Source organism: Ammodytes marinus (assembly GCF_949987685.1).
Source record: "Ammodytes marinus genome assembly, chromosome: 10".
NCBI lineage: Eukaryota > Metazoa > Chordata > Actinopteri > Uranoscopiformes > Ammodytidae > Ammodytes > Ammodytes marinus.
Genome location: NC_137214.1, coordinates 27738679 through 27754342, shown reverse-complemented (window position 1 = coordinate 27754342; position 15664 = coordinate 27738679). Strand labels below are relative to the sequence as shown.

At 43.0% G+C, this 15664-nt stretch overlaps 1 protein-coding gene across 1 annotated transcript in view; it reads right to left on the bottom strand.

The window, feature by feature from the left end:
• The window catches only part of gpc4 (glypican 4), a 42515-nt gene extending 27277 nt beyond the window's left edge, over positions 1 to 15238 (bottom strand). The window contains exon 1 of the mRNA XM_080035926.1: positions 14468 to 15238. Coding sequence (XP_079892052.1) covers positions 14468 to 14624 — 157 coding nt within the window. The 5' untranslated portion in view covers positions 14625 to 15238. The remainder of the gene's footprint in view (positions 1 to 14467) is intronic.
• Between the last annotated feature and the right edge of the window lie 426 nt (positions 15239 to 15664).

Below are 15664 nucleotides of genomic sequence, written 5' to 3'. Positions count from 1 at the left end.
CTTCAAACAGTGTCCTAGGGATCCAACATTCCTGTGAGAAAAAGTTTGTTTAGCCAGTTATGAGAATATACCATAGAAAATGTCACTTGTCTTACAAACCCAGTTACACAATGCACCTTTAATATGTAACTTTGGCCCAATTAGCATAAAGCTTTTTCTGCCACAATTTGTCACTCCGCATGCAAACAGCTGACCAGAAATCAGCCCATAACCTCACATGATGCGTCACAACACTGCTGTTGATTTGACCCGTGGTTCAGCGCCAACCAGAGTGTGCTGGGGAGGGCTAATGCTTAAGAACAATCACACAGTATAACATCCATAAATAATACAGGCTAGACCGACCGCTGGGAGGAAGCGTCTTTAGCTGTAGTGCGAGCTCAGGAAACACCAGCTCTGTGTGTGTGTGACATGAGAGATTTACGCCACTTAAGAACAATGCTCAACAACCATCCCGTTTACGAGGCAGGAAGTTTTGGTTTAGCGGAGAGAGCTCTCTGGGGTGAATATTCTCAGCTAAGGCAGTCACTCAACCACAGGAGGCTTTTGGTGAACGTCTGTGTGAAATTATGTTTCCTTAAATAAATCAGGAATTAAAATACTTTTTTACGCAACACACACAGCTGTCAAAACACCCAAACTGCTTAAATTTGCTTGTCACACGTTATGTTTAGTTGATGAGAAAGTGGGGCCTGTCTGGTGCAGCTGCTTTAGTGCACAGTACGTGGAACTCATTACAACTCATTGCTTTTTAAGCTAGAAAACCCCCAAAACACAGACTTATTCTGCTCATTCAAAATGAGAAATTGCCACATTAAAATGTTTATCTTGCACATTGCGGTCCAGCATGTGTATTACTTTCCATAAAAGCCACACAATCTTGACAAACAACTCACACCACTGGGATCCATAAATCTGAGGCCTCTGCCACCAGAGTCCATTTCTGATTGCTAAACCAGTCGGGGCCTCTCTGGCCAATTAAAACTCTCCATTTGTGAACATTCCAAAACGCTGTCATCCATGAACATTTACCCAGCAGCCCCTGGGGAGATTCCACAACATTGGCCGTGGCCTCTCTCTCTCTCTGCTCTGTCCGTTTCCCTCTCCCCGTCCCGGGCCCAGCATCTCCGGCTTTGTCTCCCCAACACAAAAGCTCCCTGCCTGCACCACTTCCCAGGTCACTGCTTTGTCAGGGTTTCAACTCGCCACTGCAACTTTCACAAAGTCAGAGAAAAAAAAAAAAAAAAATCCAACAACTGGGTCTGTTGGCAGAAGTTCACCTGCTGTAAAGTTCATAGAGATCTTTTGTGGGGAAAAGAAAACGATGCATGCAAAACAGCAAGAGGTTTATAAAGCTTCTGATTGTTTGTTTATGAAATGATTTCCATAGTCTCTGGATAACGAGGGGGAAATCAGGGAGGAAGTTTGAGGTTGTTGGTTCAACTGTCACGGGCAAAGTTCAAGTGTTAACCCGCCAACAAAAACAAACAAAACTACATCTCACTGACTAGAAAATGAACTCAAAAACACTATTCTAAAAAGATTGTAGATTTTGTAAATTATATAATAGTTTAAGTCAGAAAAAAGGGTCATAGAGAAATGTGTGTGGACGGGTTAGAAGGACTTGGAGATAAGGTTAATCTGCTATGTTAATTAGTTCTTAATACCTACCGTAGTATTTTATGAACTGACACTTTTATGCCTGAGTGCATATCATTTATGTGCTGTGTGTAGGTCACTTTGACAAGTGTGTATTTGTGATGCAGTGGCTTGGAGCCCGAGACAAATGTTCCTATATGGGACGATAAAGTTTATCTTATCTTATCTAATCTTAACAACAAAAAAATAAGCCATAAACTACAGCGGGTAATGGACAGTGTTAGTACAACACAACATATTTTTCTTTCTTACAATAAACACTTGGCTCTAAACTTGCACTGAGGTCTGCATGAGGTTAGGGAATACACAAACAACAGTAAATAAATGACATTAAAAAAGTGAAAGGTCCAACCCTCAACACTTGTGCAAGACGGTCTTCTCTCCAACCACGGGCGCGCTGGAGTTATGGGAAATTCATTCTTCAAAAACAGAATTTGTTTTAGAGAGCAGGGCTGAACTTGGGCCACGTTCATATAGCGTGCGTTCTGCAGCTTGTCTGGTAAATACAGCAACCACTGGTGACTGGCTCTACTGCCAATCACCGGAGGTTGCCAGTCAACCAGTTGCTGGCTTTGAACTCACGTCGAACGCTTTCTACACGAGCGCCTTATGTCAAACTCTGTAGAAGGCTAGTTTAGATTCATACTGAAAAGGAAAAACAAAATGCGTGAACATAAATCAGAAAATACTAAACGTTCCCTCCTGCCATCACTCTGCTGGGAATCTTCTCTAAACAACGACACCATCCATCAGAGGGGTTGCCGGGCAATGATTCACCTTAACAACGGCTCTAATCTTTCACCTCTTCCTCATCTTTCTTTGGGGTTATGAGCCTTTTGATGCGCCGCCGCAGAGTTCCTGCTCTGTTTGATCTAGTGCTTTTACAACAGATTCCACCTTTGACGCTTTCAGTCTGGTCCGTGCGTGTGCGTGTACACACGTGTACAGGCATCTTTGTGAGGACCAATTTAAGCTTTTAACCATCGGAGGGTGGACATTTTTGGAAAGTGAGGATATTTTGTCAAGTTCTCACTTTGGGAAAGGCCTTTAAAGGAGCTGTTTGAGGGTTCAGACTAGGTTTTAATGTGCAGGTATGAATTATGTTTTATGTTAGGGTTAATGTAGGGGTTGGGGTTATGCATTTAATTTTGATGGTTAAGGTTAGGGTAAGGGTGCAAGAGAATGCATTATGTCAAAGAGTGTCCTCACAAAGATAGATGTACAAGGACATGTGTGTGTGCATGTGCGTGTGTGTGTGTGTGTGTGTGTGTGTGTGTGTGTGTGTTAGCATGTGTGTGTGTGTGTGTGTCTGTCTGTCTGTGTGTGTGAGCGAGCGAAAGGCTGTGTTATGTTAAGATTTGCAGAGACAGGCAGAGGTTTTGCAGGGAACCAGAGAGGACAAGTTACAGCACAGCGTGATTATCACAAGGGAAGAGAAGGAAGAGGAGAAGAGAAAAGAAAAGAAAAGAAAAGAAGAAAAAAAAACGCCAGGCACAAAAGAACCTTCCTGGCTCGTCCCTCCACACCAGCCCTCCATCTTTCCACTGACTCACGGCACACAAATGAAAACAAGACTTTAAAGGAGAAGATGAAAAACACTCTTTACTTAAGGGCCAAGTGCTTTACCATGGGACCCTCCGCAAACACCGTTGTGCTGTCAGAGAAATGGACTACTGTTGGGCTTACAAATAGGTTTCCTCTTTAAGATGTGCTTCACACACACTGTTAGAGAGCCAAGCACTGCACTATCTAAGTAGGCTTGTAGCTCACACACTTAAAAAAAAAAAACTTGTCTTTGTGGGACAGTCGTATGCATGTCCGGGTGCATGTTTTCCCACATAACAAATCACTGGTGCCCCTCCCCACCACGACGCCACATAAAAAGAATTCCAAAAATTCTGCCTTGTTGAAACATATGAGAGCTTTTAGACGGATTAAGCGCAAAAACAATACATTTGGTCATTGCCAGTAACATTTTTTTTTTTTTTTTTTAGAAAAAGCCAGAAAACCCCTCCTAAGGACAGGGAGCTCTTTGACAATGTTTATAACAGACTTCCAGAAAGCAGCTGAAGTGCACCAGATGTTGTAGGCAGCAGGACGAGGGCCCCGGTAGAAAAGCCCCCCTAGGCAGAATGAGGTCAGGTACAAGCTCAGGTTTCTGGAAGCTCAAAGCTACGAAAAAAATAAAAGCGCAACAATGATTGTGATATACCTGTCGGGCCCTGAGGTAACGGGACACCAGCGAGAGAGAGAGAGAGGCGGTGGGAAGAGGACCAACTCATCCGCAGACTGTCAAAAGGGAGCAGTAAGTCTAAACCTTAACAGTACAATGCTTTGACGGGCCCTCAGTCACGGATGGCTTAGGCTCAGTCCGCCCCTGATGATATGCGATGAATGTGTCAATAAATCAAAGCTACTTGCCTTTCCCATATCCAATATTTCAACCCCTGGCGAGTCGACTTACATTCCGACATAACGACTCGCTTTTTTCACTGCCAGCGAAAGGGAAAAAAACCCACCCCTTTAAAAAACACACTGACCGAGTGATTTGCAGCTTTATAGCCATCATTTAACAAACTATTTGATCCTTTCATGTGTGCGTTTCTATTCTAACCTTCCCCTACTCTACCCCCCCTTCTTATCGGCCCCAAGCCAGCAGGACGTCTGCCATTGTTTTCTTCGTGTTTTAAATTTGAGTTTTGATGACCTGCTTTCAACACATGGCATCTACTCGTCAGTCAAATTGGCAGAGCGGTGTGAAGCCGCCAAGGAGCTGCTGCCTGTATATTGCTGTTTTTTTTGTTAAGACAAGAAAAGAAAGGAGTTCTTTTCTTAAAGCAATGGAGGAAAAAAGCTAGTTTGGGTTTTTTGGATCTTAAAACAATATAATTTATATGAAAATAAAGAGCCACGGAGCGGAGCAGCACACAGAGGGATTAGGTAAATATTAGGAAACCCATTAAGCTAACTGCCGCTTGGAAAAGTGAGCTAAGTGTGAGTGACTGCCCTCGTCAGTGGGAGGCTATGTGATGTAGGCCTTGGGAGTAATTAGCAGGGATTACAGCTCCTCTGGCCAGGACCCAGCACTGGGGTTTCAGCCCAAACACCCAGGCAAGTCCCTGGCTTTGCTCCCCTCACCACTCGCGCTCCCTCTCTAACCACACGGGCCTTTGGGTGACTCGTACAGAAAGCCTTAGGATGATCGTGACTATCATCGCGGACATCAATGCTCACAACTACGGCTTCATAAGAAATCAATTAAACGGTTGAGTTACACCTACATCATAAACCACAGTTCTCCAGTGGCTGCTATAACGTGGTGAGTCTCAGACACTCACACAGAGACACACACACACTCGCACACACACACACACACACACACTCACACACACACACACACACACACACACACACACAGCTGGCCAAGTGACACTAGCACCAAAGTGATCAACACAATTGGGGTACACGGTGGCGCCAATATAACAAATTACACCACCGCAAGCGCCGACCGCACAACAGCACTGTGGTTGCCAGGGGAGCTGAGCGGTGCGGATGTGGCTGAGGCTGAGGTGAGAGATTGGGGAAGAGATTGGCTATGTTTGGCCTTGGCACAGGAAACGTAGGATGTGATAAAACCACTCACTGATACACTGAAAAAGGATGCAAAGGATCTGATATTGGGCTTGTGCTGGTCTCAAATGCTTACCACTGCGACAAAAACTATTGTGAAAATATAGTTCTCTGGACTTTGTGAGAAGTAGTATTGGTGCATTCTTAAAGCTTAAGTGCGTAACTTCTGTTGCCCCCATGAGTAATTATAATAACACTGTTGGCACATCTACATGAGGTAAGCCTTCTATGATCGCACATATACCTTCTGACATACGTCCAGGTTTTTTTCTTAGCAGTAGAATCAACAATTTAAACATTTCTTGGCCTCTTTTGGGATTTTTATGAGCTCCTGCGCCACTGTCAAGGGGTGACACCAGTTTGCTAACGCTGCCATACTGAGAAATACAGAGAGAGTTTTGTGGAGCCGATAGGCATAATCATCTTTGTGTCAACTCGTTTGCCGATGGCTTGAATGAAACCAAAATGTATGTAGTAACGCACGATAGCTTACATAAGAGACATGCACTAGTTTTGGCATGTGAGCATCATCTAAAAGCCTTTTTTTTTGCACTGAGAAAGAAAAAGACAAAAGATAGAAAGCAGACGCTAGACAAAAGACCTAGATGGGCTGAATGGGGCAAAATAGCAGAAAAACACTATAATCCGTGAAACAGGAGGAAATCACCCAGGAGAGAGGGAGAAAGGAAAGATTAGGGTTGAAACAAAACCTCCCACAGGACTGACTAAAGACCGGGTGAGGGGGGAGAGAGAAAATGAACTGATATGTCAGTCGGGACAGAGGGGGGGTGGGGGGGAGCTTTAACAGCGTGCAAACAGGACGTGTTAACAAGGAGTTTCAGGAGGTCGCTCCCGTCAACTCAAAATACAGAAAAACCACAATGAGGGATCACCATTCCTCACAGTTTGCATAAGACCAGGACCCACGTAGATCCTCCGAATGATATAGTTAAGATTAAACTGGGTCCACACAAGGGCTGGGCAGTATCCAAATGGTTTTATCTTCAAACCTTCCCAAAATTACAGTTGGGAAAAACCTTTTCCTACTTCAACTGTGGACTATTTGTTTTAGTTTCTGGCCTAAAACTAAATTTAACAATTACATCAAAAAAATCATGATGAAGTTACTTTCACCTAATCCTCTTTTTAACTGCACATCCTTCACTTGTAAAATATTTTAAGCTGCATTCTTATATTTAATATGCTATACACAATGAAGATTTATTTATTTTTTGTTGGGGGGGGGGGCTTTGGCCATGTTTTTTTTTCTAATTATCCCTTCTGAGAAAGGCTGTCACATGTATGACTGCCTCATCTGAGCAGCTTTGTCCTTTTTCTGTCTTTATTTGACACATTAGGCCTACAGGACAGGAGACATTCTGACATCACCTAAATAACAACGGTTTTGCCGGCCAACCCTTACGGTAAAAAGTACCAACATGAGGTATCGTTTGGTGTGTCAAAAGCTTGTATTGGGTTAAACAGACACGTGTGCTCATAGGGGTGACTAAGACAAGCAAGCTGTTTGTACATGCCCGGATGACAGCAACCATGAGTCACAGAGAGTGAATGTATGCCCACAGTTACATGAGCATGTGTCCCACACAACACACATAGGCTCCTGGCTAGTCCTCCAAATTCTCTTTTTTTGAGTCACCCTAGTACAAAACTCTTTCACTGTCAGTCAAATCCTATACTTTCCCTCTCTACTTCCCTGTGTGTCTCAGTCAGTCTCTAGTACTGTCTTTGTTGTGGTGTGTTCCCAGCTCCAGGGCTCCCTATGCGCAGGTCTTGGTGGTCCGGTGTGGAATTCGGTTTGGAGGAGGAGGAGGGAGGGAGAGGGGGGGGGGGCAGCCTAAAAAAGGGAGGGGGGGTGCTCAATTGTTCCCACACAGAGAAAGCACCCCCCACTGATCTGTCGCTCACTTGGCCATTTGCGGGGGAAAGCAAAAGGATGCAGAGGGATGGAATTACCGACGCTCAGTCAAGTCGAGACACACACACACAGCTATTGAATCGACGCTACACTTGGAGCATACCAAATGAGTGAAAAGAGGGCAACTTAAGATTCCACAGTCCTATACATGTTGAAGAAGAAAGCTAGTAGCTATACCGACCCAAACACCAAAGCATTGCAGGTCTAGAATTACAAAACCAGTTCAGCCCCCCCCCCCTCCTCCTCCTCCCCAACATGACATAACCAGGTACTTTTTAGCACCATTCTTGGACTTCTTCTTCTGTGCACGGACTTGGAAATACTGTGTGATAAGCTGATTTGTTTAGGAGTGACGATAAGGCCGCAGCTGTTTCTGGCAGAGCTATACGGGGCAACGCGCGCGAGAGAGAGAGACACGGACTGATATCACAACTGCCACAGTGCGATTTGGAGGAAGCTGATAAAGGGTGGATAGATAGTGCAGAGAGCAGGCAGGCACGTGTAGATGACTCCACACACACACACACACACACACACACACACACACACACACACACACACACACACACACACACACACACACACACACACACACACACACACACACACACACACACACACACACACACACACACACACACACACACACACACACACACACACACACACACACACACACACACACACACACACACACACACACACACACACACACACACACACACACACACACACACACACACACACACACACACACACACACACACACACACACACCTCTGGACCGGTCTGGATGCTGCACGGCACGGGACAGCCTCCCCATGGGTTCAACAAGACCTCAACCTCATCACAACTAAACTCAATTATCCCTCAAGGCTAGACAGACAAGGATGGGGATGCCACATACACAGGGTTATTCCGTTAACACTGCTTTTAAAGGTGGAGTTAGTGATTTTGAAGAATGTTTGTTGTCAAAATCACTTTGTCAAAATCAGTGAATGTGTGTGTACTGAAAAATTAATATCTTGTTAATGCACACCCTAAACGAGTGTGTAACAAAGGGTATGTAAACAAAGAGGGCCCACTGTAGCTAGCAAAATGCCCGTTTATAGACCCTAGGCTTATTATTAACATCAATAGCAACAATCCCTTTTACAGAGCCTGGACTGTGTATTAACTGAATTTTTTTTTAGAACACACAATATAGGCAGTGGTTTGAGAGGAGATATTCACCGATTTTGACTAAAAGTGATTTTGACAATTGCATTCTCCAAAATCGCTGACTCGCCCTTAACTCAAGGATATACCACCATAATGGAAACACTCCAATTCAACACTCAATGATGTATATCTTGAACGGCCTTCAAAGTTTTGCTGGAAGTTCTTCCTTTAAAATGAAAGATATTCACTATCCTGGAATGAGCCCGTGCCCTTATATCCGAATGTAACCTGACGCAAAAAAAAAGCACAAACTGAGGTCACCCAATGGAGGCTAAAATGATTATATTTTAGAGATTGTACAGATATCGTTGGCAAGTCAAAACACAGTAAAAACTTTTCATTTTGACTTCGACGCCCCGATTTGATAAAAAGGCAAATAAGGCCAGATTTAAGGCCAGAGAAAATACTGTTAAGTGCTCCAGGGGTTTCAAACCAGGAGACGCTGCGAAAGACTATCCCATCACTCAGGAATGTTATCAGAGATTACAGTGCATGCTTTGGCTTTAAACTGGGGGCGTTGATTTAATCTCCTCACACACACACATACAGACGCGCACACACACGATTTCTCTACAAAATCGGTAATTGATATGTTTGTGTAACTTATTCCCTCTTGAGATAAAATTATAATGTGATGTGCTATGAACAACTTTATATGGGGACTCAATTGATTTCAACATTAATCCGTATCAAGTAGGAAAATAGTATTTTATGGTCATACATTTCTGGTTTTCAAATTATTAATTTAATGCATACAAGGTCCAATAAAAATCAAATCTTAAGTTTTGTTTTAATGCACTATGCAATATTTCTTGCTAATATCCTGAATCAAGTGTGCACGTGTGAATTTACCATTGCTTGTAACCGCACCTATGGGTGGGACTATAGACAGTTGGTTTCCTAAATAGGCCCATGTCAATGTGTTTGATCTATGTGTCTGCATGGCCAGAAACCAGTTTAGGCTCAAAACCTTGTTCTTCTTTTCAAGTACTAATGTAGACAGAACAAAAAGGTTCATGTAACCGTGGTGAGCCTTTTGAAAAGACATAGCCCACAGTTACAGTTCTGGGACTTCAAAGTCAAAAAACTATGATGAATTATTCCTTCAACTCAATCAGCTGGTGATCACTACACTACAGCATGTTCAAAGTACATAGTACAACTGCTATACTAAACATGCTGCCTTGCCATTACAAAAACACAATTTTGTCAACCCTTGGAGGAAAAATGTGCAATAGAATAATGTGCCACATTTTTCATGCAATGGAGCAAAAGTGCTTTTATTCTGACACACTATCAAGTATGTTTTAAGTGACGTTCAACTGTTTTTATAAAGCAATCATGGAATATAATAACAGTTAACCTAACAAGAATACATGTGATATCTATGAGCAATATCCTTAAAGGCCACAGTAGGTTTTTCTTGGGAATACGTCACCATCAAAATGAACTGTTACTGTGATTCAGTATCAGGTTCAACAATAACTAATTTCTATCTGCATGTTTAGAAGTTACTTTTCAACTTCTGACCTGCAGGAACAAGATGGAGTGAGTCTGTGTGTAAATGTGTATCTGTAAAACTGTTTTTCTACAATTGTCATGCCAACATAGCTTTTTTAATTAAAATATAGATCAGAGTAAATGATAACTGAAGAAATGCACCAGATGCAAAAAACAACAATTAAGTTTCCTGCAACCTGCTTCAGGTCTCTTTATGATCATGTATTTAAAAGTGATTCAACTTGTTGCAGACACAATTATTCATTGACTTTCAACAAACCCAATTTAGTAAATGGCTGGATATTAAACTTCCAACACTAAGCCCAGCCCCATTGTGATTCTTAATGATACGGCTTCACATTAAAACAAAGGGGACTGTTTGGAGTTTTACAGGCTTGACCTTGAGGAGCACAGAGAGACACTCGGCGGGTAGTTTATTAGTTAATTATTATGGGTGTTAAAGAATAGCGAGCAGTCAGCAGCAGCAGCTAACACAGAGCAGGGCCGCTCAAATATTGGCCTTTGAGCTATAAATGCTCCTAGCAGACGGCGGAGTTTGCCCCAGTTCCCTTCTCTTATCTTATCTGCTGAATGTCAGAGCAATAACACAACCTGTTATTTCCCAAACCGTAATGATGCAGGGCGTGCAGCGAACGGCATAGAGACGGACTGTGTGTGTGTGTGTGTGTGTGTGTGTGTGTGTTCTGGTACAACTATTTTTGTGAGAACTAATTTGACTTTAAGAGTGAGTATTTTTGTAGAGTGAGGACATTTTGGCCGGTTCCCAGCACTTAGGGACAGTCCTTGAGGGAATGCATTATGTCAACGAGTGTCCTCACAAGTATAGCGGTATAAACATGTATGTGTGTTTCAGTCTGTGTGTGTGTGTGTGTGTGTGTGTCTCCCCAACATATGTGAGACTGCAGAATGTCTGGAGAGCGAGACAGAGATAGAGAGACAGAGAGCGAGAGAGAGAGAGAGAGAGAGAGAGAGAGAGAGAGGCCGAGGCGCTGAGGTCATGCACGCTTTGAGTTTCAGCCATAATGCACTGAACTGATTATGAGCCGTGGATGTTCCTCGCGCCGAACAGAGCGAGAGAGAGAGAGAGAGGGGGGAAAACGACCCTCTTCTCTTTGATCTCTCTCTGACATTGTCCCATACCTGTAGCATGACATCACACCCGGCTGCCACAGTAAACCAAAACACATTTTGACTTGAAGAGGTTAAAAAAAAAAAGGCCAACGGAGTAGTAGTAGTGGTGGTGGTAGTAGCCCTCTATTTGACATGGCGGCGGATACCAATCTGGTGAGTGTTAACTGCTCTGTTCACAGCACTTAGCAAGATATCATTTCACCCACTATCACAGTATCAAATATAACCATTAAGGGGGGAATAAACACCGCCTACTAGAAGCTGATAGGCTCAGACAGTGAAGTGACCCCCCCCCCCCCCCACCCTGTTAACATCCTGTATAATTACTGACCCATATTTATCTGTCATCGTTAGCGTCATTTATTTATTTCCCCCACTTAAGTGAGGTATTGGACCACAGGCCCTAAACGAATCATCATCCATCAAGACAAGGAAAACCATGGAAACAAGGGTTTTGAGCGGTAAAAGAGATTGATACCATGGGATCAGAAAGGAATTCACAGACTCAGCGTACTGCTCTTCTGTATCACTTCATTCTGTATTTTGGCAGAATCAGAGGGTTCCATTTCAGTTATACATTAAAAGGTCTTTATTGGATCTTAAAGTCTGCCTACAGCTTAAGCCCTGTCGGGTCATTTGAATGGTAACAAACGTTCTTATCTGAGTGAGCTGTCGCCAACAACAACACTACATTTGTGGTTATGAAAAAAAAGGCCAACGTTTGGGAGATCCTGCATCAAATAAGACTCACATGCATTCAAGCCGATCCGAGTTACGTATCGGAAGAGGTCAACGACATGTCAAAAACAACCTCAGTGAGACAGTGACAACTGGCAACGTGTACTGTGTAATTTTCAAAGTATGTCGTAAGCCGGCACAGTTATGGTTAGGAGAGAAAGAATCCAATACGTCGGAAGAAATATTCTGATCACGACCGCTATAGTCTTATGTGGGGAGGAAAAAAATACTTCATGTAGCTTTTTCCCCCTCTATATATATTAACTTCTTCAACTTTAGCAGATGTTCTAAGCAACCCCCTTTTCCGATGAGATGATTCTTTGATTATTAGCCGTGGAGACTAAGAAAAACTTTGATATACACATGCGGCTAATTAATTGGTCTAACCCTTCTGCAACCTCCCATCTAAGTTCTAAACACAGACGGTGTTATGGTAAAGGAGAGGGGCTGATGTTTGGAGTTTGACCCGTTATAAAGTGTAGAAGTGAAAGCTCTGACAAACAAGACTCAGGTTGAATGGGACGCCACATCTGGAGCCAGGAACATGAAACATTTGAAGAACGCCTGGATTCTGTATCTGCTTTATGCTAGTCTGAAGACACACACACAGACACACACACACAGACTTTAATGACAGTAGACCGTGTTGCTTTCTATGGATCAATTATCTCAGTCTCTTTCACTGACAAAGAGCTTGCTCATTGAGGTCGGCCCTGCCTAAGGCCCAGACATACACCAGGAATCCATTGTACGGGGAAGAAGGGCACGTGTGTGTAGCTCACAAACCTGCACAATAAAACTAGCCTTCATTCAGTCAGATCCTTCTTTCAAAACGCTGGAGATGCAAGACAATCACAAGCCATCAGTACAATAAAGAGGTCATACGCAAACTTTCAGATGACATACCCTGTGAAAAAGTAGCAACAAATAGACAGTCTGGGCCAGAAAGCTTTAAAGGTGAGAAAATGTGCCAGGAAATGAAATCCACTAAGATTAAAAACACAAATTAGAAAGGGGAAATGACTTAAACAAGGAGGGAGGCCAGACAGCAACGTGACAGCAGCCATGCAACTGGTGGACGAACTAGCTACTTCTGTAAAGTAAATGTAGACAATAAAATCATGCTGTAGCCACCACAAAAAAGTTAAGGGTTTGAATATATATTTTTTTTAAATGGAGGAGGAAATGAGAGAAGAGAAGGATTTCAAGTATGCAAGGCACAGTGGAATTTCAGTCAGACCCCAACCCCCCTTCAAGTCTTCACTGTAACAGCCCCCCACCACTTACCACCCCCCTGTCCTATGTAACTTTACATCAATTGTGTTTAAAGGTGCACTATGCAGTTTCTGAGGAGGGTCATTTGTTTACATATGCAGTGCCTGGAGTTAGTTTAGAAAACATATTCGCTCTACATGTAATTCTTAGTTTAGAATAATTCTATCATCATACATCAAAACAAAATTATTTGTGAGGCCCCTGGAACCAAGAGTAAGACTAGAATATGCTTGTCAACCAAACTGTGGGCCCTGTTGCTGTAAACAACAACAAATGTAATAGTTACTTTTCAGGTAGATTTCTAACTTCAAACAGTGTTCCAGGGATACAATTTTCCTCTGAGGAAAGTTTGATTTTTCAGTTATGAGAATATACATTAGAAAGTGTTCCCTTCTATCACACACCCAAAGTTACACAGTGCCCCTTTAACTCATGATTAGCTCAATTGATTGGTCTTCTCACCTCTGCCTGACAACTAAAATTAACATAGCAGTTGTTGTTTTATAACCCGAGCTGTCTTCATGGGGTAGGCCTACATGCATTCCATCCTGTACTGGCCTGCAGACTTTTAAAAAAACGTAGAAGAAGAAGTAGCCCCGAGACAATGTTAAATCCTTCACAAAAATCAGAGTAAAATCCCATAAAGCCTCGCTGACACAATGCAACCCAGGAGTGTTTACTGAAACACCGCAGGCCGCCGTGCACTTGAGCGGCCCATAGGAAGCCTACAGATAAACACAGGGGCCTGGCTTTGTCGCGGTGGGGAAGCGAGAGGCCGGTGTGTTGATTATAGCTCTTTATTGTTATGAATTACCTACAAGTATTTCCTAGATGAGGGCTATATTTACCCCCCTCATTGGGAGCACTGGTGGAAGGGTGCCAGCTGCACATTTGCCTGAAGAATTCATCCCCTTAAAAAAATGTGTTAAAAAATCCCCACAGACAAGAAAAAAACAACTTAACAAGTTGGTGTAACTTTTACCACGTGAAAAAAAAACATGTTTCCATACATATGTTTAAAGATGTGGACAGTTGACAAGAGGCACATTTATACAAAGTGACAGTGTTGCTCTTTGACTGTGTAACTTTGAATGACTTGAATTTGCTACTTTTTATAAAGTTAAACTTCTAGAATAGCACCTGTAAAACTTCTTAAAAGGTGACTACTGACTTATGGTAGCTGTCTGTGCTGTGTTGCAGCAGGAGCTAACACAATGGGGGCAGCAAATGTTACTGACCTTTATACCCAGCCGCTTGATAACCACAGCGGACGACTTTAACAGTATCCCCCAGGCTTAAAAAAGGGGCTTAAAATACACACACATACACAACATTGATATGTGTAAATAAACTCACCGTTGACTCCTTTGTTGGGCACGTCGTTTACGTTGAAGCCTTTGGAGATGTAAGCAGCGCGGACGTCGTTGCAGTTTTTCGACTTTTGCTCGGAAGTCATGGACAGAGAAAACACGACCAGCGTGCTAACCACACACAGCAGCAACACAGTCTTCATCTTGTGGCAGTTTTGGTTGAGGGAAAATGAAACAAAATAACCAAGCAGAACTATAGGAAAAGTATATATTCGCTCAGGTGTAGTTAAAAAAAAAGCGCTAGGACAAAGTTACAACGACTCCCACGCTGAGTTTCCTCATGGAGACGCGCTGGTTTCTTCTACCTCAAGCTCAACAGAAAATTCATTCAACTCTGAAACAAGTTTTCAGAGAGAGAGAGAGCGAGTGTGTGTATGGGGGGGAGAAAGCGAGAGAAAAAACGCCGAAAACAACCTTCAAAAACGGACTTTTAAAACCACGAACTGGTCCGTTAAAGAAACAGCTCAGAGGCGTTATGGTGGAAAAAGTATCGAGGTCCAGTCCAGACTCAACCGGCGAAAAAAAAAACTTTTCGAAAAACTTTTTTTCTTGGAACAATCTCAGACTCACACTGCAGCCCCTCGACGAAAAAGTAATTCACCACAGCGTAGAGTAGACGGTTAAAAAACTAAACTTTTTCTTTCTATGTTTTTTTCCTTTCTCTTGTGTTTCTCTCCAGGCTTGAGGAGTTAGGCCAAGGGGTTTTCTGTGGTAAACGGGGGACAGGACACCGGACTAGTAGCCTACTCTGGTCGGACTGGGATCCAGATGCGAGTAAAGGCAAGAGGATTGGAAAATGAAAAAAAAAAAGAAACCCTAGCGGTGGACACCCAGGAGTGAGTGAGTTAGGGCAAGTTCCGGGGACAAAGACCTGGAAAGCGGGAACACCAGGGGTGGAGCAAAGGAGCATGGACTTTGTAAACCCTCAAGTCTCTTCTTTCCTTTCCACAGTCTACCTACCTAGACCAGGGTTGCCAGACCTAGCGAAAGAAACAAGCAACTAGGCCTATAAAAACTAGCCAAAAGAAGCCACAATTTATTTTAAAAGAACCATATATACATCCATGTTATATGCACATGCTATATTAATGTTCGCCCTGTCCATTTCTACAATAATAATAAGGGATTTTTTTTATTCCACTTAATTAACAACAGTAGGCCTAGGCTACATTCTAAGGCTACT